Source organism: Rhinatrema bivittatum, chromosome 1 (genome assembly GCF_901001135.1).
Source record: "Rhinatrema bivittatum chromosome 1, aRhiBiv1.1, whole genome shotgun sequence".
Taxonomy (NCBI): Eukaryota; Metazoa; Chordata; class Amphibia; order Gymnophiona; family Rhinatrematidae; genus Rhinatrema; species Rhinatrema bivittatum.
This window is the reverse complement of record NC_042615.1, coordinates 222,594,455-222,619,262: the sequence shown is the minus strand read 5'-3', so window position 1 is coordinate 222,619,262 and position 24,808 is coordinate 222,594,455. Positions and strand designations below refer to the sequence as shown.

Below are 24,808 nucleotides of genomic sequence, written 5' to 3'. Positions count from 1 at the left end.
AAACTAAAAATGAAGGACCTTACTAATAGGTGAAAATGACATAGATGTCTGGTTAAGATTATAGAATGCTTGGTTTCTATACTTTACTGGTTAAGTTCAACCTTTCAGTTCAGTGAGGCTTGGTTGTAGTTTCCTGTTTTGTTTTCTTTAATTAAAGCATGTGTGAAACATTGTGTGTATGACATGGAAGCCATTGTAACACTTTTTTTTTTCTACAGTAGTTGCTTGATAATTTTTTGCTCAGGAAAGACACACTTTTTTTTTTTTTTTTTTTTTTTTTTGCCAGTTTTCTTATCTGCTTTATAAATTTGTACTATTTTCAGTTAGTGGTTGTAGTCCTGTATGTCAACATGCTCAGTCCATGCATTTTTCTCCTCTCTGGCCACCTTGAATATTGTATTGTTGCTGTAGTTTGGTTATAGAGTTGAGCAAAAGCCAGCATGTGGAAGAATTAAGAACCCCGAGGCAAGATGTACTGAAGAGGTTTCTCCTGTTATATGTCCAGCAAAAATGCTTACTACAACTGGCCCTATGTTTTTCTTAATTGGTACTACCTATTGGTGCCCTTCTGCCCATGCTTCTCATCTGTTTCTCCATAGATATACATAGAATGCTCCAAGCTGCTACATGCACTTTGCTCTGTAAGATATCTTGCATTCATTCTTCTTAAGCAATTTACTGTGTAGCACACTGGTTTCTGCTATTTTTGGTTGCACTTCATGGTAGAAATCAAGAGGGAATCATTGACTTGAATCATGCATGATTATTTGCTGTAACAGATGTTGATGCTAGAACATGCCCACAATGGTGTCGTTCTTGTGTGCTTAAAACAAAGCCCCATGTCATTAATTGAATGAAATGAATGCTTCTTTCAGTTTGGAAACCAGTTTTCAAGTTTGCTCTTTCTAATGACCTCTAAGTCAGGCTGTGATTAGAAATAACAGCTACTTCTTCAGCTGTGATATGCATTTCTGGTAAGAATGCTCTTCCTTCAGTTATTTCTGTAATCAGTCGTGCTAAGTGTAGTCTTTTTGAATTCATTTGGATAGGGTTTTGCAAATTACAACTTGAGAGAGAACCTCCTGAACGGGCTGCTCTTCTGCTCCAGCACATGCAGCAGAGACCCTCTTCTGTTATACTTGCTTACCTTGCCACATGCCATTTTACATTAACTACCCAGATGGGAATTTGGAAAATGAATTGGAAGTAAAAAAAAAAAACAGCTTAAGGACTATACATTTTATTAAATAGGTGTCATAAACTGTAAATTTGTGCAATATCTTTCCTGACATTATACAGCAAGACTGAAGGATTACTTAAATTTATTCAGCTTATCAAAGTGTCCAACTGTTAATGAGGGGTTTGTACCCTAAATATAAATGTCTTTTTCTTTCCACTAGACCAGTCCTTACTGGTAGAATATTTCCTCTCTTTGGCTCACTGACAGGTCGATCCAGTAAAGTGTGCTCCGTCGGAGCGCACTGTCACCCTGCTCTGGACGCGTGTTTTCCCTTACCCCTTATTCAGTAAGGGGAGGAAAACACGCGGCCCACCCGCAGCACCTAATAGCGCCCTCAACATGCAAATGCATGTTGATGGCCCTATTAGGTATTCCCGAGCGATCCAGTAAGTAAAATGTGCAGCCAAGCCGCACATTTTACTCTAAGAAATTAGCGCCGCCCAAAGGTCGGCGCTAATTTCTTCCGGCGCCAGGAAAGTGCACAGAAAAGCAGTAAAAACTGCTTTTCTGTGCACCCTCCGACTTAATATCATAGCGATATTAAGTCGGAGGTCCCCAAAAGTAAAAAAAAGTTAAAAAAAAAATAAATACATTTTTTTGAATTCGGCCCGCGGCTGTCGGGCCGAAAACTGGACGCTCAATTTTGCCGGCGTCCGGTTTCCGAGCCCGTGGCTGTCAGCGGGCTCGAGAACCGACGCCGGCAAAATTGAGCGTCGGCTGTCAAACCCGCTGACAGCCGCCGCTCCAGGCCAAAAGGAGGCGCTAGGGACGCGCTAGTGTCCCTAGCGCCTCCTTTCCCTCGTTTGCACCGCGTCGCCTCTTTTGAATACTGGATCGCTCGCACCGGCCAAGGGCCGGTGCGTGCGCCGGGAGAGCAGGCGTTCGTCCGCTCTCCCACGGACTTTACTGGATCGGGCTGTGAGACAGCGGACACCTCTTTTATGACCTCACTCTGGGCTATAAGGGAGGGGTGGGGTTCTAGACATTTGCTAGTAGGCTCTTTTTCTCCAGCAACTGAAGACAAGTGAGGGCTGGTCACTGAGCTCCCAAAGCCCTAGATTCAGAGCACACCTGGTAGAGCATTCTTTGCTCCTGTAGAAGCCTACCTCCCAGGGTATTCCTGGTTCAGTTCCCTAGAGCCTGATCCCAGTACCCTTAGGAGTCAGGGAATGGCTCTGCAAAGAGGGAGTCTTAGGGTCCCTCTGACAGAGCGAGTAAAATTCTGGGCAGGGTCTTCAGGGCCTTCCGTGCTCTTTCTCTTTCTCTCCCTCTCCCTTTTACTTCTTTTCTCCTGCCTCCCCTCTTTGTCTTCCAAGCTGTCCTGTTTAGAGCAGATTGAGAGACAAAGTTTAAAAAAAAAAAAAAAAGTCAAGCAGCATGAAACAAGCTCAGAAGTCATTTGCCCCAGGAGAGGTGAGTCCTACTGGAGAAAGAGGGATGTAGAGGAAGTGCCTTAGACTGCGGCGTTTATCTTCTCTCAGGGCGAGCTTCGTTTGTGCACTGTGGTGCTCTAGTTTAAAATAAAAATCCCTGGTGCAACAGGGAAAGCACTGCGGGAGCAGCCTGAGTACTGAGGTTGTCGAAAGCAACAGACCCGCAGCAGGCAGCAACAACTGTCACCATGGGAGTACTGCAGTATTAGCAAGAGAGGCAGTACTGCAAAAGGCAAGCAGCCTGGTCTGGCACCATGTTTAGAGGCAAAAAGTATGTGGACTGTGGGATCAAGCAGGTCCCCAGTATTGCAGGACCCTTTGCCTTGTTTGAAATTCTGTACCAGGTTTGGGCACACAAGGAAGATGACGTCCCTTTCTCCTGGTTAGGGAAGACCAACCAAAATTGGACTCATTGATGGAATCAGTTCAGCCACCATTTGTGGAAGGACATTTTCTATCCCCAGGTGGGCAGATACCATTAGCTCCTCCCTCAGAAGCTTCAGCAGGGGGAAGCTCAAGTTTTAAAAAAGCAAGTTTGCTTACCGTAAACGATGTTTCCGTAGATGATAGGATGAATTAGCCATGCTGTCATGGGATCTGTCAATCAGGCCCGGGAGGCGGAGCTTGTCGAAGCAGAGAACAGAGCTTTGCTCTCTGCGGCTGCGCGTGTGTTCCCGCGCAGAAAAGTAAAGGAATCTCCTCAGTCTGTAATTAAGCTGTAGTCGAAGACTAGGTGACTGCCAGGGAGGGAGGGTGGGTCAACATGGCTAATTCAACCTGCTATCTACGGAAACATCGTTTACGGTAAGCAAACTTGCTTTTTCCCGTCGATAGCAGGGCTGAATTAGCCATGCTGTCATGGGAGTCCCAAGCTCCCGATCACGTCATTTATGATATATGTGTTTGGACGTGATCTTTGACAGTGTGGCAGTCACCGTGGACAGGAGGATAGAGATTGCAGTATTGCTTGCCCTATCTTCGCATCAATGGCTGTTTGCTGGTCAAGGCAGTAATGAGATGTGAAGGTATGCAGTGATGACCATGTAGCTGCCTTGCAAATGTCTATGGGTTGCACATTCTTCAGGTGTGCTAAGGAGGTTGCTACTGCTCTAACTTGGTGAGCTTTAGGAGTAGATTGTAAATGTAAATTCTGTTTGTCGTAGCAGAATTTGATGCACTGCGCTATCCAACTGGAGATGGTGCGTTTAGCCACTGGTAGTCCAGGTGCCTTTGGGTCAAAGGAGACAAAGAGTTGAGAAACACGGGAGTCCGAGTTCGTTCTGTCTTTGTAGTGCGTTAAAGCTCTCTTATAATCCAGTGTGTGCAGTAGCTTTTCCCTATCGTTTGCATGCGGTTTAGGGAAAAACGTTGGTAATTCCATTGTCTGATTGAGATGGAATGGGGTAACTACTTTGGGTAGGAAGGACGGGTGAGTCCATAGAACTACCTTCTGGTGATGAAATTGCAAGTATGGAGGATAATGGACCAAAGCTTGTAACTCGCTAACTTGTCGTGCTGAAGTTACTGCAACCAGGAATACCACCTTCCAGGTGAGGTATTTAATGTGTGCCGAGTCCATGGGTTCAAAGGGATAAAGCATGAGCTGTTCCAGAACTATGTTGAGGTTCCATGGAACTGGAGGTTTGGATATCGGAGGACGAATGTGTGTTAAACCCTTCATGAAACGAATCAGTAATGGGTGATTGGATATAGGAATGTCATTGATTGGTCTATGATAGGCGCCTATGGCGCTGAGGTGAACTCTGATGGATGATGTTGCTAGACCAGCTACATATAGTGTATGAAGATAATCAATGAGCAATTCCGGGGAACAGTCCAATGGTGGTACACCGTTGGAAGTGCACCAGGCAGAGTAGCGTTTCCATTTATAGCTATAATTTTTCCTGGTTGAGAGTTTCCTTGATTGTAACAAAATGAATTGTGCTGAAGTGGAAACTCCTTGTTCTGTCAGGAGGAGCCTCTCAATCTCCAAGCTGTGAAGTGTAGAGATGAGTGTAGCGGGTGTAGAAGTGTCCCTTGATCTTGGCTGAGAAGATCTTGACGATTCGGTAATAGAATTGGATCCTTGATGGATAGTCGAAGCAGGAAACTGTACCATGGCTGCCTCAGCCAGGCCGGGGCTATGAGTATCAGTTGAGCTTTGTCCGCTATACACTTCTGAATTGTTCTTGTTATGAGAGGTATGGGAGGAAAGGCATAGAGAAGGCCTGTCGTCCACGGAATGAGGAAGGCATCTTGGGCGATCCTGAATTGGCTTGGTCATATGGAGCAGAAGTTGGGAACCTGTGCATTGGTCTCTGTTGCAAAGAGATCTATCGAAGGTGTTCCCCACTGTAGAAATATGTCCTGGACTAGTTCTGTATTGAGTGTCCATTCGTGAGGATGAAAGATGCGGCTTAGTCTGTCCGCTCTTGTGTTTGCAATTCCAGGTAGGTAAGTTGCTTGGAGATGTATGCAATTCTTGTGAGCGTGTTCGAAGATTGTCAGAGTCTCCTTGCAGAGGGACCATGAACCAGACCCTCCTTGTTTGTTGATGTAAAACATCGCTACTTGGTTGTCTGTGTAGATCATGACCCTGCGCCCTTTCAGGTGGTCTTGGAAGACTCGCAATGCATTGCGAATCGCTCTGAGTTCCAGTAGATTTATTTGTAGATTCTGTTCTGAGATCGTCCATAACCCTTGGGTTTCGAAAATCTCGATGTGTGCACCCCATCCCTTGCGAGACGCATCTGTGGTTAGGACTGCATTGTGAGGAGGGGGATGAACAACGCTCCTTTGGACAGGGTGGAATCTAGGAGCCACCATGCTATATCTTTTTTTCATTTCTGCGGTCAGCGATACCCTCTGCGTCAATGGTTGTGAATGCTGTTTCCATTTGCGCTTTAGACCCCATTGTAGGTGTCTCATGTATAACTTGGTGTTGGGAACCGTGAAGTTCGCCGCTGCCATGTGGCCCAGAATTACCAAGACTTGTCTTGCTGACGGCCTCTGAGTATGTTTCAAGGTGTGTAGAAGTTGACGGAAATGTGATATTCTGTCGACTGGGAGGTATGCTCTGTTGCACGTAGTATCCAGGCATGCGCCTATGAACTGCAACTGTTGGGTTGGTTGTAGGTGTGATTTCTGAAAATTGATCACCAAGCCTAGTTCTTGCAAACAGTGTATCACCCGATGGAGGTGATCCAGTAAGATGTTTGGAGTTGAGGCTATTATGAGCCAATCGTCCAGATATGGAAAGATGGTTATACCTTGTTTCCTGAGATGAGCCACCACCACTATCATGCATTTGGTGAATACTCTGGGTGCAGCCGAAAGGCCAAAGGGAAGAACTTTGTACTGGTAGTGTTGATGCCTGTAGCGAGAGCATAGGTAACGCCACGAGGATGGATGGATTGGAATGTGTGTGTAAGCATGCTTCAGATCGATGGAGCACATCCAGTCGTTTGTCTGAAGGAGAGGAAGAATTGACTTCAAAGACACCATTTTGAACTCCTTGATGAGAAATTTGTTCAATTCCCTTAGGTCTAGTATGGGGTGAAGTCCCCTCGACTTCTTGGGTATGAGGAAGTACGGAGAATAAAATGCTGCTAAATTGGAGTGTGGGTGGATTTGTCGAATTGCTTGTTGTTTGCGAAGTAAAGCAATTTCCTCCCCCAGTTGTGGATGGGAACTGTGAGTTTTGAGTGTGGAAAGATGAGGCAAGATGGGTTTTGTGACAAATTGTAGTTGGTAACCTTGACGTACTATCTCCAGAACCCATTGATCTGATGTTATTGTTTCCCATGCTTTCAGGCAAGAACGAATTCTGCCCGGAGGAGCTTGATGTTGTGGTGGCGGCTGAGTAACTAAAAAGACAAAGTTGCTTTTGCTGCAGCAGTCGGCTGTTGTGCCTGCTGTCTCTGGTTACGTGGTTTACCTCTTCATTGATTTGATGTATTGTTTTGTGGAGCAGGACGCTGGTAAGACGGGTATGGCTGGGTACGAAAAGATTGATAAGATCTATAGGGTCTTCTGGCATATGGTTGCCTACGAGTGGATCCCACATAACGACGTGTAGTCGAATAAATAGGATTCGATGTTAGAGATTGTACTGATAGAGCTTCTTCTTTTAATTTACTTACTGCGTCCTGAAATCTTTCTCCGAACAGGTTATCTCCTGTACATGGGAGGTTTGTTAGTTTTTCGTGCAAGTCTTCACGTATCGAACTTGAACGTAACCATGCTAGTCTTCGGGCTGCAATGGCTGTTGCAGATGCCCTGGATGATGTTTCATGTGCTTCATAGATTGACCTCAAGAGGTGTCGAGAACACTCTTCCATATCATGAAGAGGCTGAGGTATCTGTTCCGCCACTGAGGAATGTATACCTTTCATAGCTTGCATGCATTCATATAGATATTGTACCATGTAGAACTGATGTTGCATAATTGCAGTTAATATTGAGTTATGAAATATTTTCCTGCCAAACTCATCTAAATATTTGTTGTCTTTCCCCGCTGGGAAAGTGGTATGCAACTTTGTTTTCTTGAACCTTTGCAACGCCGACTCTACTACAATTGATGCGTGAGGTAATTGTGGTAGAGTGTATAGTGATGCTTTCTTCATACGAAATTTTATGTCTGTTTTCCTGGAAACGGCTGCAATTGTATAAGGTGTTTCCCAGGATTTTTGTAAGACTGAATGCAGGATTTCTTGTGGTGGAAGAGATGTTGGTTCCACTTGAGTATCAAAAATCTTTAGCAGACCAAGAATTTCTGTTCTAGGGTCTGTTTCTTTTTGGACCTCTAGATGTAGAATGGTACCCATTTTTTCTAGGAATTTTGGGTATGTAAGGTCTTCAGGAGGGGAATACGGCTCCTGTAGTTGGTCCTGCGGATCAGACAGACATCCCACCGATGATGATGGGGATGTTTGTATTGAAGGAGAATCAAAAGATGTATCATGTACCTGATTTGGCGAGGCTGGTTGGTTTATCATGGGAGATGTCGGTGGCTCTGCCGACTGCTCTTCATGAGACTGTGCTTTGTTTCGTAGCATTGTCATCATCAATATTAGTCATTTTGAATGATTGCAGCATCTCATAAAATCCTGCTAACGATTGAGACAATTGAAAAAATGCTTCTCTTGTATGAGAGGGCATTACCATACGAATGTCTTGTTGTAGTGGGATAGTTGTTTGCGGTGAAGCTGGAACTTCCCCATCCTTTTGTATTTTATTGACTGAAGTATTTCTTAAGTCTTCCGAATCTGAAGAAGTGTTAGAGGAAGAAATATGTACCACTGCTCTTTTTGAGTAGGCAGTAGATGGCACTTTACGAGATGATTTAGAAGTCGAAGGACTTATCTCCCATGTAGCACTCCTCTTTTTTAATTTTTTAAAATGGGAGTGACTTGAGTACTTATGATAGTCATCAGATGATGAATGAGTATCTGTGGCTTCAGCCTCCGAAGAAGGGCTGTGTGAAGAGTATCGTTTTCGTTTCAACTCTGTCCTTAAGTTCTGAGGTGAATAATTGTGGTTTATATGCGCAGATTTTGATCTATGCGCTGATTTTGATTTATGCGTGGATATATAGTTATGCACAGGTATGCGCTTATGCGCAGTTATAGACTTATGCGCGCTTGTAGATCTGTGCGCGGAAGTAGATTTGTGCGCAGTTGTAATTGTATGCGCGTATCTTCTTGATCCCGCGCGCACAGGGTTATCGGCGCCAATGTGTTCGGCGCCGTGCGCATAAGTTTTTCTGCAGTCGGCGCCGTACGCGTAAGTTTCTCCGGCGCCGGAAGCGCTAGGTTGTGCGCAGACTCCGTCTTCGGCGCAGATATGATATCATGCGCAGACGGCGCCATAGACGCAGAAGTCCAGAGCTTTCCATAAATATAGAGAACTTCTGTTTCTCCTTCCCATGCCTAAGGAAATGCACTTGATTTGGGCATTTTGCAGCATGCTGACAGCTAAGTAATAAATTTTACTTTTTAAATTTAGGTTTACCTCAGATACACAGAGCATACCTCTGGAGTACTGGGCAGACTCACTTAGTAGATTCAGGGGAGTATAAGGTCTTTTAGGCTTACTTCGATAACCAGGGCTTGGAGGTTCTGCTATGGGGTCAGCCGGCAACAGTAGACTTCCCTAGTAGCTGTGCCTCCTTATACCTATGTGCATCATTTTGCACTTGACCACATTAAATTTCATCTGTCATTTGGATGCCCAGTCTCCTCGTCTTGTAAGGCCCTCTTGCAGTTTCTCACAACTCTCTTCTGATTTTAACAACTCAGAATAATTTGATCACCTCGCTCATCGTTCCATTTTTCCAGATCATTTATAAGCTTATTAAAAAGCACAGGTCCAAGTACAGATCCATGAGACACTCCACTGTTTTCCTTTTTCCACTGAGAAAACTGATCATGTAGTACTACTCTCTTCTTGGGTGTCCTGTTTTGATACAAAATGAGAAACAGAAATATTTTCCCCTAACAGCCTTCTACTCTCAGCAGGCATCACAAGTGCCTAGTAATCTTCAGTTACTAGGGCTAGCGACAGTTTCTTTGGATCTGGTCCCATATGCCAGAGATCATGTGTGCCCTTTTATAGTAAGCTTTACTGTTGCGTTGGTCTCCTACTTATCAGGACTACCTGCTCAGGCTGCACCTACTCTTGAAAGTAAGATGGAGTCTGAGCTGGTGACTGAGAACCTCCAGTCTATAGAAAGGAGTAGGCCTAGAATTTCCCAGCTAGATAATTATGACTAGGAAAGCCAGCCTAAGGGGATAGGGAGTCCATTACCAGGGCCATATAAACCAGGGACTCTGGTCAAAGGAAGAAGCATTCTGGTCAATAAATGGACTAGAAACAAATACCATCAGACTTTCTTTATTATATTTTCTCTCTCTGATAAAAGGAAAAGCAGTCAAAGATCTGTCAGACAATGCCAGAGTAATGGCATATGTAAACAAGCGGGTGGGGGGAGGGGGGGGGGGATTTGCAGCCTCACATTGGCCCAGTTGTTTGAGTGGGCAGAGGAAAATCTGCTCCTTCTGTCAGCCTCCTACATAGCTGGGAAGGAGAATCTCCGGGCCGACTTCCTCAACAGAAACAGACAGGATGCAGGGAGATAGGAGATGAGCTCAGTGACCTTCCATATGATAGTGGATCAATGGGGGTGCGCGGACGTCAGCTTAATGGAAACTCAGGTGAACGCCAAAGCTGTGTTCTTCAGATGTCCTGCAGAAGTAGATGCCCTTCTCGGTCCTTGACGGAGTCACAGCTTGCTATGTCTTCCCTCTTCTAGGCAAAGTAATAAGGAAGACAGGGGACTGTTCCTCCATGATCATCCTGGTGGCCATGGGTTAGCTGAGGATATCTTTGTATGCAGACTTAAGACTACTAAGTGGAACTCATCTGTTCTTGCCTAGGGAGCGAGGTTTGCTGTGGCAGGGTCCAGTGCCAATGGAGGTCTGTCTCCATTCTCTTATGGCCTTGTCCTTGAAAAGGTATGCCTGCGTGGGAGAGAGTACTCTTCAGTGGTAATATTAACAATGTTAAAGGCATGTAAAACCTCTAACTAGCATACATTAGGATTTGGCGAGTATTTGAGGAATTCTGTGGAGACCACAGTTTCTCATCCCGTGGATATCGCATATCACTAATATTGAATTTTCTCAAAGAGATCTTGACCATGGATTAGTTCTCAGTTCCTTACAAGTACAAGTTGCAGATATATATATATCTGCAACTTGTTTCCCCCCTTCCACTTTCTCTGACAGTACATTGACGTCATGTTTTAGGCAACGATGATTGGTTAATGTAGCCGGCTCTGCCATTGGTGCGTGTGTTTCGCGCCAAAATGGCAGCGTTTAAATCCCTGCCTCTAAGGTTGCTAGAGTGCGCTCCTGATGAAAAATGTATACAAAAATCTATGCTGACACTGACACAGGTACGTCTTAATATACAATGTTTTTGTCTGGTCATCATCTGCTTTGGTTTCCCATTTCGTTGATTTCTGGTTTTTATATGTTTTTGTTTATTTCAGACCTTTGTTGTTAAAATTGTTCCCCCTCCCGAAGCAGCCGGACTGGCGAAACACGGGTCCGTGTTGGGGGTTTCGCTGCACAAGTTTGTTCAATTAAGAGGAGTAGCCGCAATAAAAGCAAAATCATTTATTTCTGAATTTTGACCAGAAAAGACTTATTCTTGCACTTCTAGTGTATGTACTGTATATGTTGAGTGCAATTGGTGCTCCGGTGTGATATAGGATAAGTATGGCTCCCATGACATAATAGGACAATGGGCTGAGAAATGTCTCCCTATACATTACACACTTTCAGATTATGGGACAAATGGAAGCGAATTTTGCAGGTCCACAGACCATTTACAGAAGCTCTTCTATTTGTGAGAATAGAGACTTTCCCCCAGTTCTCAAAAAAGGAGGATTCCATCGATGGCACAGGTTGGGCGTTCACGTGATGGGGCAACTCATAGATCCTAATGACTCAATCTGTTTTAGAAAATTACAGGAAAAATATAATTTGCCTCCCACTGATGTATTTATGTATTCCCAATTAGTACACTATATATGGCTCATGCCAAGGTTAAGCAACAATTACAGCTTGGTAAATCACCTTTTGAAGGATTATGCTCTCAGGAGGGGAGAACTAAGAAATTGATCTCTAAGATATATTTATATTTCCTGGGTGACATGACCCTAACATTTCCTGGGTGACATGACCCTAAACACATTCATGCCTGGACAAAAGAGTTAGGGGAGGATATAGGGGATGTAGAGTGGGATAACTGCTACCAGCGTATTAGGAGAAGCTCAGTATCTGCTCTTCTTGTGGAAAATGGGTATAAGCTGTTGTACCGATGGTATATGATACCCTACTTTATCTAGTACATGTTGGAGGGATTGCAAACAAGAAGGTACGTTTTTATATATGTGGTGACAGTGCCCGGGTATCAGTATCCTCTGGGATTCGGTATTCCAGACGCTATCTGTAATATTGGGCACAATGATATTGAAAGAGGTTAAATGCTATTTACTTACTTTTCCATATCTGGACACTAGCAAAGAGCATCAGATGTTGATCACCCAGGTGGCTTTAGCAACCCAAATGACTATAGCCGCTGCATGGAAACAAGTGGCATGCCCCACTGGTGCGGATGTCTGGAAGAGATTGTCTAGAATTTATTATCTAAGCAAACTAACTGCAATTCGACAGGACAGGCTGGAGCAATTTCAGAAATTATGGAAATCCTATGAACAATGGATGGAGTCCGAGCTCGCCAAATGATTTCGGAAGACTATGCTTCCTGACAGCAGTACTGTGGAGGCAACTGTGGACAATTACGATATACAAATGTAGGAATGCACGACCAGAAGGGAATGGGGAGGGGGGGGGGGGGGGGGGAAGGTATACATTGCAGGAAAATTAGGGTTGGATACTTTCTTGTTTGTATTTTATGGTTCATTGTGCCTGTGTACACAACTCGTTCATGTTTGACCAACAACCGGAACAATAAAAATTTAAATTACAAAAAAAGAACTGGGGAACTTTATGGAGGGATGGAGAAGCTTATTCAGACTAGAGGAGCTCCAACTTAATCAGGGTAGAACCTGGCTGCTGGTGCTAACCATAGTCCTGGGGGAATTCTGCGCTACTGTGGAATGCACAATTTGCACAGAAATTCTCCTTTCCTGTAGATTTCCTCCCTCACCTTGCAGAATCCACTGCAGCTGAATACATCTCCCTTCCAAATGCTCTGCCAGAAGAGGAAGCAAAACCGGAAGCATTGTGGCATGAGCGAGTTTGCCGCGCTGGGAGAGTGGAACCATTGCGGCATGGGCATGTGCACGGAGAGCGGAGACATTGCAGGCGATGTTCCTGCATGGAGAGCAGAAGCTGTGTGGCATGGGGGAGAGAATGAGGGAGAGAATGAGGGGGAGAGAATGAGGGGGAGAGAATGAGGGAGAGAGTGTTTCTTGTGGGGGCTTGAGGTATGAAGGGAAAGCAGGAGAATGGGGACAGGAGCAGAGGCCAAGGAGGATTCATATTTCCATTTGTTCTGAGCCAGAAGCCTGCAGCCTTTTGACATGTGTGCCCTGGCACTGGACAGCTGAGCGGACTCTGGCTTCCGCCGCAGAGGTTGCTTTTAACCAAACGTCATCTCCTGCTACGTGAGACCGGCCCCACAGCAGCGGGAGATGTTTGGTTAAATGCGACTTCTGCTGCTGCATGTGAGGTTTGGAGCTAGCTTTCTGATTCAGGTAATGGCGGCTGTCATTTTCTGCTTAGCTGTCAAGTGCCGTGGGTTGTTGCCCTTGGCCTAGAGTAGGTAGAGATGTGAATCCACCTTTGACCTCTGCCTCTGTTCCTGTTTTCCTCCTCATGAAAATACTGGATTGCACTGAAATGCAGAATAATTTTCAAAAAATATTGTTTTTCAAATGTGCAGAATTTTCAGTTTTTTTGCTCTGAGTTCCCCAGGAGTATAACCATTTGAAAAGGAAGGGGAAAGCAGATAGTTGCTTAGAATTGCATAGTTTAGAAGGAGGCATCTTCAAAGCATACTGGCAAAACAGGGAAGATAGAATATACCGATAGACTATCGTAAAAATTGAAGTAGACTGGATTTAAATAAAGAGCACTATACAGTTCTTAACTGTAAAGCCTTTTACTGTACAGCTTTTATACTGCTTGTTTCACAGAAACTTTCAAAGTTCCCTCATCCAAAGCAGCTAACGTTCCTCTCAATCAGTCTTCAAAACAAAGATCTTAATGTTTGAAATCATTTATTGTAAAGATAATTTCTGATTACTTACAAATGTTGTTTCCAAACGTCTATGCCTCTGGCAGAGATCTTTGTGGCTGTAGGAAGGCAGGGGAAGGTAGGTGAAGTTTCTTAGGACGCAGGGAAGGACAACGAGGGGTTGAAGCTGATTAGTCTTTCTAATTAAAACAGTAAGAGGAACGTAAAAAGCTGTTCATGTAACCGAGGTTACAGGCATGTGAGTCTTCTACTGGCTTAGCTGGGACCGACCCTCCGTCTTGGAAAGTGAACATAGGAGAAAATCTCCTCAGGCTGAGGTAAGGGGCGAGAACCAATCACAGCGAGCCCAGGACCTAAGGGACTCAGGAGGGAACATGAAGAGCAGTCCCTTCAGCCAATAAGGCACCTGAAAGGACCCAGGTTATATTAAGAAGGCATACAGATCCTTTTCCCAATGGGAGGAACAGAAGGGAGGGGGCTTCTGTTAAAGGCAAACTCTCTTTAAAGGCAGGGCTCTCAGACTTTTGTTCTGGGATACATAAAGTGTCACAAGTATTAGGAAGGAGGGGCTGTGGAAAACATAAGAGGGCTTGTGTATACAGACACAAATATGTACCCTTTACTGGGGACAGAACAAGCACAGAGATATGAAAAACGCCAAACTGCCTGTATCAGCTGCTAATAAGTTGTGAATACACATTAAAATAGATATATAAATAAGCAACATACTTTAAATGATCTGTACCCGAATGCCAGAAGTCTGAAAAATTTATTTATTTATTTTTAATTTTTATATACCGATGTTCCTGTATAGGATACATATCGCACCGGTTTACATATAAACTGAACAGTCGCCGTGAGGCGGATACAAAGAACATGAAGTATAATGAACAAGAAGCAACAAAGAACATTTGGTACAATAGAGATATACTGAGGAGTAATATAAAACATAGGGCTATATAGGAGGAAACCTCAAAATAAACTTAGGGGAATGCCATGATAACGGGAAATACTGGAGTAGCTGATGGGTAACCGGTAGAGCTGAATCAGCTAAAAATAAGATTGGAGAGTTAAGTTATGGCATTAAACAGAGATACAGATATAAGCATTGCAGCCACCTGTAGAAGGAGGATAATCAATGGGACATTGTAATATCAGGGTAAAAATATCGACGTGACACAGCAGATCAGATTGGTGGAGGGGTGGCAATATATGTTAAGGATGGCAGAGAATCAAATAGGATGAAAGTTCGGCAGGAAACAAAATGTAATCTGGAATCCTTGGGGATAAAAATTCCAAATGTGATGGGGATGAGTACAGTAGTTGGTCCAATCCCTTGAGTATAGTGTCAGAAAGGGTAAGACGGAGGCTTTCAGTGTTACGGGCTTTACGAAAGCCAAATTGAGCCGGGTGAAGGGTGTTGTTCTCTTCAAGGAATTCAGTAAGCTGGGTATTGACTATTTTCTCCATTATTTTTGCTATGAAAGGCAAGTTAGAAATAGGGCGATAGTTAGCTGGGATACTGGGGTCAAGGTTAGGTTTTTTAGGAGGGGTTTGACTACTGCATGTTTAAGGGGGTCGGGTACTTTGCCATGTGAGAGGGAGCAGTTTATTATGTCAGCTAGTAGTTTTGATATGTGGCGGGGAAGGAAAGAAGAGTCTTAGTGGGAATTATATCGGATGAATGCGTGGCAGGTTTAACCTTTTGGAGGATTCGTTCAATCTGTTTAGGAGAGGTGAGTTCAAGGGACTCAAGGTTGGCGCTTGAGTTTTTGGGGAGGGAGTTGACTAGGGAGGGCTTACCAGGGAAACACTGAAGGACATTAGTGATTTTGTTTTTAAAAATCATGGCAAGTTCCTCGCATTTAGTGCTGGCATTTTCTTCAGTGGAGGGAGGGGGGGAGGGGGTGGTAAGTTCAGAGACAAGAGAAGAGAGCATTGGAGTTGAATTGGTAATCGTGTATTTTGGCGGAATGGTACGCTCGTTTTGCTTTTAGGGTGGATTGTATGAGTGAAGAGAAGATTTGTAGGCAGCTGTGTGAGCTGGGGATGGGGTTTTTTGCCAGGCTCTTTCTTTATTTCTCAATTCATTTTTTAGTTTTTTTAATTCAGTAGTGTACCAAGGTTTTTTTCTACTGACTTGTTGTGGGAAATTTTCTTTTTTACTATAGGGCAGACTTCATCGGCTATGGTGGCGGTGAGATTGTTCCATGATGATAGTGAAGTATCAGGGTTGGTAATGTCAATACACGGTGATTTTTCTTCAAATGCTGTAATGAGTTTCAGTAGAGCAGGGTTTACGGTAGGAGATAGTGCTGTAGGAGAGGGTAGGTTGGGGGTGGGGGTGTTTATGGTGAGGAGAGTATTTATAAGGGAGTGGTCGGACCATGGGACCAGGATTGTAGAGGGGGTATGGTGAGATTGAATGTTAGCATTAATGAATATCAGATCAAGGGTATGTCCTCTTTGTGTGTGGGGGTTGTGTTCAGTTGTCTGAAGCCTATACCTTGAAGGGTGTTCAGGAAGAGTTTGCAGGATGGGGAGAGAGGGGGAGGGCATCTACATGGTGGTTGAAGTCACCTAGAATTATGGCAGGTGTGTCAATAGTAATGTTGTCTGATAAAAATTCGATGAGGGGGGATGGATCCTGATCAAGCTGCCCTGGGGGGGGGGGGGGCCGTATATGAGGCAAACCTGAAGCTCTTTGGCTTTGAAGAGGCCAAAGTTTATGGGGGGGCAGTGATTTTTTGGGGTTTAAGATTGAGATGTTTTTTTGCAGCGAGAATGAGGCCTCCGCCTCTTTTTTTTTTTTTTTTTTTTGGGTCTCGGGATTGAGAAAATATTGTAGGACTGGGTAGGTAGCTAATTGATGAAGACTTGGTCAGTGTCCTTGAGCCAGGACTCAGTGATGGCACACATGTCTGGGTTAGTGTCGGTAAGCAGGTCAAATAGAAGCGGAACTTTTTTGGAAATAGATTGGGCATTAAAAAGAAGTATTGCTATGGTAAAGAGGCCTAAGAATTGTGCAAAGGGAGATACCATGATGGGTATGAGGTGTTTGCTGTGAATTGGGGAGCGGGGATATGGGGGAGGTAAGGGTTTGTGGGGGGAGTGATGTATACATGGGGTAGAGAGAGGGTACATTGTAGTGGAATTGGCAAGGGATGAGAAGAGAGAGAGGTTAGCAGCAATTGTTACTACAATGCTGGTGTTGTAACTTGCATTTTAGGTCACCTTTGAATAGGTCTTGCTAGTGAATGTGCAAGTCACAATCTCTAAATTGGAGTCATCTCTTATTCTTTATTATGATTACAATATATGGTTTGGATTATTCTTTTTGGCCCAATAGTTTCTCCTGTTTCCTTGTGCATTCAATTGAACTAGTATCTATTTATGGCATCGTGAATCTTCATTTATGGATAGAGAAAGCTATTTCCCCATCTTTTTTTTTTTTTTTTAACTTAACACTACCCTCCCATGTTAGTGAGTCATCAAATGGGGACCACAGGCCTCTGTTCCCCTGAGGGCTTGGAATTTGTGCACCCTAAATCTGGCTCCTACATGTCGTCATTGTATGATAAGTGAGACTCTCTATCCCTAGGTGCTGTGAAATTGTGCCCTGTTTCAGGGAGCATCTCATTTTAATCTAATCATTCTTTTCTTTTTAGAAAGAAAGAGCTTTCAACCACCAAGAAGGATCGTGTGAACCACTGTCTGACAATATGTGAAAACATAATTGCTCAGTCTTTAAGGTAATCCATTTTATGTATTTTTATTTTAGTGCTGCAGCTTTAAGCCTGAAAAGTCTTATTTTCAGAATATTTACTTTTCTGTTCCATGATTTTTTTTTCTTTCTTTTTCTTAAGCATAGACCTTTTTCTAGTAAAATCTCTGCTCCTCCGATCTCTGATGGATTGTCTCGAAATGGTGGTTGGGATTTGTATCTGATATGGTGGAAGCTGAATTTATAAATGGAATGTTTTAGCACCACGTGATTGGAATGAGCAGTTAGTAATTACAAAAGACCATGTTTACTATGTGAAACTGAGGATAATTTGGTTGAATACATTTCATTTGTTCACATTAGGGCAGATAGAGAGAAATGATATAATGGACAGATTATTCCAGAGCTTTCTGGAAAGGTGTAAGCTGCCTTTTACAGCTCATGAGTGCTAATTACCCTGCTGCTTCATCCCTGTAGCTCTTAAGTTGTTGAAGCCCACCGAAACCATTGGATGTGTCGTCTTTTTTCCTTCTGCAGCTCAGCAGAGTTCAAGAAGTTGGCTTTTCCTGGCGTGTAGCCAGATGGACTCAGGACAAATGGGATAGTATCCGCGTGCTAGCAGTTGGAGACGGATCTGACGTCAGCACGGGGGCGTGTATATATCCCCACAGGAAGCGCAGCTGTTCAGTAATTTCCGTCTCCAAAGCAGTTTGGAGTGCCTGCACGCTGGTTCAGCGTGCTTTCCAAGACTACTTTCATTTTTGTTTTCTTCTCTTCTAGATTCTACTTTACCTTTCTTCAACACCTTTTTGAGCCCCGCGCTCCTCAGGGGCCGTTCTGGCCGTGCCCCCCAGTTGAGCTTCCCGGGGTGACTGCCGTGGTCCCCCGGAGGTGAAAGTCCTCGGTCCCGCCGAGGCCCTCGCTCCCGGCGTGGACGAGGTGGCGGGTGCATTGCCTCAACCGAGGCGGTGAAAGGTATCGGCCCTTTCCCCTCGCAGCCGGAGACCGCCTGTGATCCTGCCCGGCAGCGCTGAAGATTTGGTAAGGCGTACGTCTCTTCACCCAGGTCTCCGCTATCTAGAGGACCGGCGGCGTGGCAAGCCGTGGAGGACGCCATTTGTGGCCTTACTCAGGTATTCCGCGCCTGTAATGGGCGCGGCTTTCTTTCCTCCTTGTTCTTGCTTATTGGCTGCCACTGTGAGTATGTGCCGCATATTGCTGCTGTATGTCTGCCATTAGGTGTATCTTGCTACCTGCTTAGTATTGTGCGCCTATTCTGCTTGGCGCCTCTTGCTGCCACAGCCTGTTGCTATTGTGCGCCTGTTATTTTCAGCGCCTATTGCTGTCGCATACTCTTGCTATTGTGCGCCTGTTTCTACTCAGCGCCTATTGCTGCCGCTTACTGTTGCTATTGTGCGCTTGTTTTGCTCAGCGCCTATTGCTGCCGCTTGCCTTTGCTATTGTGCGCTTGCTCTATTCAGCGCCTATTGCTGCCGCATCCTATTGCTATTGTGCGCCTGTTCTAGCCTGCGCCTATTGCTGCCGCATAAGAAGCGCACGCTTGCTATATTTTGCTCATGGATCAGCTCGCGGCCGCAGCTGCGCCGCCACTTGCCCTAGACGTTTCAGCTCTGGGCCTCTGCTCCGCATGCCACCTTCGTGCCACGCGCGGTACTGACCCCGACTCCCTGTGTACCCAATGTGCGGCGGCCGGGGGACCCTCCGGCCAGGACCAATCTCAGCCGCAGTTTTTTGACAGTTCACCTGCGGCTACCCCGGATTTGGGAGGCAGTCTCGACCGCTCGGGAATCCCGGGGGATCTGGTACCCCGGCGTTTTGAGGCTGCTTCCATTTCCTGGGTGGATCTTTTTCAGGGAATTCATGCCTTTGTCCAGATGCAGACGGCTTCGCGTCCTGCCCCTACGGTCCTTGCTGCGCCTGTTCTTCCGGTGGTTGCTGCGGTTCCTGCGGTGGCGGCGTCTACGGCGCATGCTGCGGCTGCCGCCATGATGGCAGCCTCTAGGGATCCTGTTCCGGGACCCTCGCAGCCTTCTCGGGAGCGGGACCTCCCGCTATTGGACAGTCCCGATCACTCGGACCAGGAGGTTTCACCGGACGAGTCCGAACTCCCGGACGAAGGGGACACCCCCCCGGGGATTGCGCCATATAGGACTATGCGGCGCTTTTTCCCTAAGGAGGACCTCTCGGACCTCGTGTCTCAGTGTCTGGCGGAGTTGGATATCACTGGACCCAGTGCTTCGATTCCTTCTGCGCAGAACCCCCTGCTGGAAGGTCTTCGTCCTACAGCCCGCCATTTTCCTTTCTTGCAGGCAGCTCAGCAACTCATTGATTTGGAATGGGCGGCACCGGCGGCCTCATTTCAAGGGGGCCGGGCCCTGAAAGGCATGTACCCATTGGCACCGGCTCTCCAGGACCTCCTGGCATGCCCTCAGGTGGACGCCTTAATTAGCGCTGTGGTCAAGCGCACTACCATTCCTGTGGAAGGGGGTTTGGCCCTCAGGGAGCCCCAGGACAGGCGGATGGACGCCATTCTGAAGCAAAATTTTGGGGTGGCAGCTCTTTCTTTGAGGATTGCGGCCTGTTGCACGGTGGTCACTCGTGCCTGCTTGTCTCAGGTCCGGAACAACGCTCCGGCGGCTGACATGGAGCCCGCTCTTTCCTTCCTCACCGATGCCGCATCGGATTTGGTTCGAACCACGGCTAAGGGGATCTCGTCTTCCGTGGCCGCCAGGAGACACCTATGGATCCAGCCATGGTCCGCTGATACACCTTCAAAGTCTCGCCTCACCAAATTGCCTTTTCAGGGCTCGTTTCTGTTTGGCAGTGACCTTGATAAGCTTGTCGCTTCCTGGGGTGCCTCGCCTACCAGAAGACCGGTCCAGGAGGGGACAGCGCTCCGGTCCCCGGCCCTCCAGGGGCAGGAGTTCACAGCGATTTGTTCCATATAGAGGGCGCTACCAGACGCCGCGTCCTCCGGCCAGGAATCAGTCCTTTCGGTCCAGGCTGCGCAGACGGGGGAACGGGCCGGGCGGGGGTCCCGGTCGCATCCCACAATGAGAATTTGCCGATTCATCTGGGGGACGAAGCCATAGGGGGCAGGTTGACCCTCTTCTACCCCAGATGGGTCGAGATCACGTCGGACCAGTGGGTCCTCGCAGTTATCCGAGAGGGGTATTATCTGGACTTTCATCATCTTCCTCCGGACAAGTTTGTGGAGTCTTCATGTTCCCCGCTCAAGAAGGCAGCATTGGAGGCCACCCTGACGAGGCTCCTGACCTTGAACGCCATCCTCCCAGTGCCTGCCTGGGAAGTGAATTCTGGACACTATTCCATTTATTTCATAGTACCCAAGAAAGGGGGCACTTTTCGGCCTGTGCTGGACCTCAAATCCCTCAATCGGTACTTACGGGTGCCGAGGTTTCGCAGGGAAACTCTGTGCTCCGTCAAAGCCGCAGTCCAGCCCGGAGAGTTCCTCACGGCATTAGACCTGTCCGAAGCCTATCTTCATATTCCGATACATCCAGATCATCAGCGCTTCCTACGCTTCAAGGTTCTGGACCGCCACTTCCAGTTTCGAGCTCTCCCCTTCGGGTTGGCCACCTCCCCAAGGACATTCACCAAGGTGATCGTGGTTGTGGCGGCGGCACTCAGGCGGGACGGGATCTTGGTCCATCCCTACCTAGACGACTGGTTGATCAGGGCGAAATCCCGAGTGGAGAGCCTGCGGACAACCGACAGGGTGATCGTCCTTCTGGAAAGCTTGGGCTGGGTCATCAACCTCAGCAAGAGCTGCCTACAGCCTTCCCAGTCCATAGAATATCTGGGGGTACGGTTCGACACTCGGGCGGACACGGTCAGTCTTACGACCAAGAGACAGTTGAAACTTCGGCAGCGTATCCAGTATCTGTTGGGAACCAGTCGGCCGTTAGCTTGGGATTATCTGCAAGTTCTGGGTCTCATGGCCTCCACTCTGGACGTGGTGCCTTGGGCACGAGCCCATATGAGACCACTACAGCATTCCCTGCTCTCTCGCTGGAGCCCCCATCACCGAGCCTATTCCACGCACCTCCCTCTACCGGTCCATGTTCGGACCCAGCTGCGGTGGTGGTTGCGGTCCGACCACCTGAGCAGGGGGTCGCGGATGTCCTCGCCCACGTGGATCTTGCTCACCACGGATGCCAGCCTAAGCGGCTGGGGAGCACATTGCGAAGAACTCACCGCGCAAGGGCGCTGGAACAGGGAGGAGTCCACATGGAACATCAATCGCCTGGAAGCCCGGGCAGTCAGACTGGCCTGCCTTCGTTTCGCTCCACGGCTGCGGCACAGAGCTGTCAGAGTGATGTCCGACAACGCCACCACGGTGGCCTACATCAACCGTCAGGGCGGAACCAGAAGCCGACAGGTATCTCTAGAAATCGCCCCACTCATGGTTTGGGCAGAGGCGAATCTGCGGGACATCTCCGCCGTCCACATTGCCGGGAAGGACAATACCACAGCAGACTTCCTCAGCAGGGGAAGCCTGAATCCAGGCGAGTGGCAGCTGTCCCCCACAGCTTTCCAGATGATTGTCGATCACTGGGGGATCCCGGCCATGGATTTACTGGCAGACAAGTCCAATGCTCAGGTACCCAGATACTTCAGCCGCAGACGCGACCCGTGCTCGCACGGCATCGATGCTCTGGTCCAGCTGTGGCCTCCGGGGACTCTTCTATATGCCTTTCCCCCGTGGCCTCTACTGGGTGCCCTCATCCACAGGATTCGGTCACACCAGGGCCTAATTCTTCTGGTGGCCCCGGACTGGCCAAGAAGACCCTGGTACGCGGACCTCAGACACCTGCTGGCAGGGGAGCCTCTCCCCCTGCCTCCTCTCCGGGACCTTCTACGTCAAGGTCCCATTCTGTACGAGGATCCGGCTCAGTTCTCTCTTACGGTCTGGCCATTGAGAGGGCTCGACTGAAGAAAAAGGGTTACTCGGGGCCTGTGATTAATACACTCCTCCGGGCTCGCAAGTTTTCCACATCCCTCACCTACGTACGGATCTGGAGAATCTTTGAAGCATGGTGCGACTCTCATGGCACCAGTCCACATGCCGCCACTATTCCTATTGTGTTGGATTTCCTGCAGGATGGGCTTCAGAAGGGTCTCTCCCTCAGCTCCATCAAGGTTCAGGTAGCGGCACTATCGTGCTATGGGCCCAGGAGAGGTGGCAAGACTATCGCCAAGCACCCTGATGTTTCTCGTTTCCTGCAAGGCGTCAAGCATATTCGTCCGCCACTAAAGTGGCCTATACCCTTATGGAACCTTAATCTGGTTCTGGATTTCCTTGCGGGATCCACCTTCCGACCCCTTCGGGGCTTGTCTCTACGGTCTCTAACCCTGAAGTTGGTATTCCTGCTGGCCGTATGCTCCGCACGCCGCGTCTCTGAACTACAAGCGCTGTCCTGCCGTGATCCCTTTCTACGTATCACTTCGGAGTCTATCCATCTTCGGACGGTTCCCTCCTTTCTCCCTAAAGTGGTTTCACAATTTCATCTTAACCAAACCATATCCTTGCCTACCACGGTAGGTTTGAAGAAATCTGAAGAAGGCCGTTTATTACGCCATCTCGACATCGGCAGATTGCTGCCCAGGTATCTGACAATGACTCAAGACCTGCGGAAGACAGACCATCTGTTCGTCCTACACAGCGGGAAGAAGCAAGGTGAAGCGGCCTCTCGGCCCACCATTGCCCGCTGGATTAAAGACGTGGTCAGAGCCGCCTACGTGGCGGCTGGGAAGGCTCCACCTCTACAGGTTAAGGCTCATTCTACCAGAGCCCAAGCGGCGTCTTGGGCTGAATCCCCGGATGCTGTCACCGGCGGACATCTGTAAAGCGGCGACATGGTCCTCCCTCCATACCTTTTCTCGGTTCTACCGTCTGGATGTCCAGGCCAGGGAGGACTCGGCTTTTGCGAGGGCGGTACTGCATGGTCCTCAGGCAGCCTCCCGCCCAGGCGGGGTGTAAAGCTTTGGTACATCCCATTTGTCCTGAGTCCATCTGGCTACACGCCAGGAAATGTTGAGATTACTTACCTGGTAATCTTGTTTTCCTTAGTGTAGACAGATGGACTCAGCATCCCGCCCAGCTGCCTGTGTACATGGGTTTTCACTGATTCCAGGTAAGCCTTTGACTTTTGTTTTCCTAAGAGCGTACACTCTGCCTATATCCACGCCTTCCGGTTGGGAAGGCTGGCGGTCTCCAGCCACTGTCAATCGGTCAGGGGAGGCCTGTTTTCACTTTTTTCTTTACTTTTCATTGAGCGTCAGTACACACATCCATAACAGCTTTTGCAAGGAAGATTACTGAACAGCTGCGCTTCCTGTGGGGATATATACACGCCCCCGTGCTGACGTCAGATCCGTCTCCAACTGCTAGCACGCGGATACTATCCCATTTGTCCTGAGTCCATCTGTCTACACTAAGGAAAACAAGATTACCAGGTAAGTAATCTCAACATTTTAAAATACATGCTCTTTGCCTAAAACCCCACTGAATAATCACTTTTTTTTGGCACATTTTAAAGTTTTTAATAGATTTTTTTTCATAGTTTTTGTACTAGTCTGCAGCTTTCTTTAATGTGGTCCTGTTAGCAAACCATCTGGCCAAATTTTTTAATTTTTTTGGCTTTGTGAAGAGAAAAATGTCTTCATATAAGTTTACCTCATTTTTTTTTTGCCATGTCTGAAAGTAGGCCAATGACTTTTAATTTTGTCCCTAATTGCAAATAGAATTTTTCCATTATTGACCATTGCGAGGTTTGCAGTGCCACTTGCTGTGACATCTATGTGAAAATGTCACCCAGAGCACTTTGCGTCTGACAGAATAGATTCCTTTTTGAGAAACCAAAGGGGAAGGAGGAAGAGCATTTTAAGTATAATGCTTCATGACCCTGAATTTGAGCCTTTGTACCATGCCTGTTGACGTTTAGATATTAGCTAACTTTAACAATATATTTATATATAAATCCCTTTCTCCTCTATCAAGCCATTACAGATGCTCCAGAATGCGGCAGCCAGAATCCTAACCAACACCAACAGAGGTTCGCACATCACTCCCATACTACGGAACCTTCACTGGCTGCCAATAAAATATAGAATAATGCACAAGGCCCTCACCACAATTCATAAAACCATATACAATCAGCAACAACTAGACCTCCAGATTCCTCTCAAATTATATTCATCCTCAAGACCTATAAGAGAAGCGTACAAAGGTACCCTGCAAGTTCCCCCAACGAAAACCACGCGACTATCATCCACCAAATAACGAGCATTCTCTACAGCGGGTTCAACTATCTGGAACAATATGCCCACTGACCTCAGACTAGAACCTTGCTCTCGAACTTTCCGAAAAAAACTTAAGACCTGGCTCTTCCTCCAGGCCTTCCCCTAACTTTCTAAGCCATTAATTGTCAACCGGACAGGACTCTGCTTTACCGGCTAACGCCCCACAATGTTTAGACATTATAATTAAGCCGCCGTTTCTTTTGTTTCATTGCCTTTTCCAGTTCTCTTCAGTTACACTGTCCTTTACCTCTGACTAGCCTAGCCCCCAAGTTA

At 46.9% G+C, this 24,808-nt stretch overlaps 1 protein-coding gene across 1 annotated transcript in view; it reads left to right on the top strand.

The window, feature by feature from the left end:
- Positions 1-24,808, top strand: part of HTT (huntingtin) — a 797,032-nt gene that overhangs the window by 10,266 nt on the left and 761,958 nt on the right. The window contains exon 2 of the mRNA XM_029606726.1: positions 17,133-17,216. Within this exon, the coding sequence (XP_029462586.1) occupies positions 17,133-17,216 (84 nt within the window). The remainder of the gene's footprint in view (positions 1-17,132; positions 17,217-24,808) is intronic.